At 51.0% G+C, this 966-nt stretch overlaps 1 protein-coding gene across 1 annotated transcript; it reads left to right on the forward strand.

Moving 5' to 3' along the window:
- Positions 1-141: 141 nt before the first annotated feature.
- LOC102259319 (mas-related G-protein coupled receptor member X2-like) lies at positions 142-952 on the forward strand (the record flags this gene model as incomplete). The annotated part of the gene is made up of 1 exon (XM_005874639.2): positions 142-952. A coding segment is annotated over one exon (811 nt), but the record flags the coding sequence as incomplete, so codon positions are not given.
- Positions 953-966: the final 14 nt, after the last annotated feature.

Consider the following 966-nt stretch of genomic DNA (forward strand, 5'->3'; position numbering starts at 1 on the left):
CCACTTTCCATATTTCTGTCTCAACTACCTCTATTCATACCCTTTGCCCCTCTCCCTCTCCTTCGTAAATGGGCTTCTTTCTCCTCTAAAATGCAGAGAGATTAAATTCAGTCCTGTGTTCAAGTCTTGTTTTTTTTCCAGGCCCACAACTGCAGGGTTTCTGAGCACGGATATGACAGCCACAGCGTGGGAGAGCGACCTCACAACAACCAATGGAAGTGATCAGGCCTTCCATGAACCTAATACAGAGTTCATAATCCTGCAATTACTGACAGCCATCGTGGCCCTGGTGGGGTTGCCTGGGAACGCAGTGGTGCTCTGGCTCCTGGGCTTCCACATGAGCAGGAACGCCTTCTCTGTCTACATCCTCAACCTGGCGGGGGCTGACTTTCTCTTCCTCTGCTACCGATTTATACATACTCTAGCTTTAGTTTTCAACTTTGATTTTGTCTTTAGAGTAATTAACATATTTCTCTGGCCTGTGTCAATCTTTGCCTACATCTCAGGCCTGAGCTTTCTCAGCGCCATCAGCATGGCGCGCTGCCTGTCTGTCCTGTGGCCCATCTGGTACCGCTGCCGCCGCCCCAGACACATGTCGACCGTCATGTGTGCCCTACTCTGGGCCCTGTCCCTGGTGCTGAGCATGTTGGAAGGGAACACCTGTACCTTCCTTATTTGGAATGTACAATATGTTTGGTGCCCAGTGTTGAATTTCATCACTGTGTCCTGGCTGATTTTGTTATTTGTGCTTCTCTCTGGGACCAGCCTGGCCCTGATGACCAGACTGCTGTGTGGCTCCCATCGGGTGCGGCCCACCAGGCTCTACGTGACCGTCATGCTCACAATGCTGGTCTTCCTTCTGTGTGGCCTGCCCTTCGGCATCTACTGGTTCCTCTTATTCTGGTTTGATGCCTTCCCTCATCTTGAGCAGTTTGTAGTACTCCTGTCCTGTGTCAACAGCTGTGC

This window comes from Myotis brandtii, unplaced genomic scaffold (assembly GCF_000412655.1).
Source record: "Myotis brandtii unplaced genomic scaffold, ASM41265v1 scaffold44879, whole genome shotgun sequence".
In the NCBI taxonomy this organism is placed as follows: domain Eukaryota; kingdom Metazoa; phylum Chordata; class Mammalia; order Chiroptera; family Vespertilionidae; genus Myotis; species Myotis brandtii.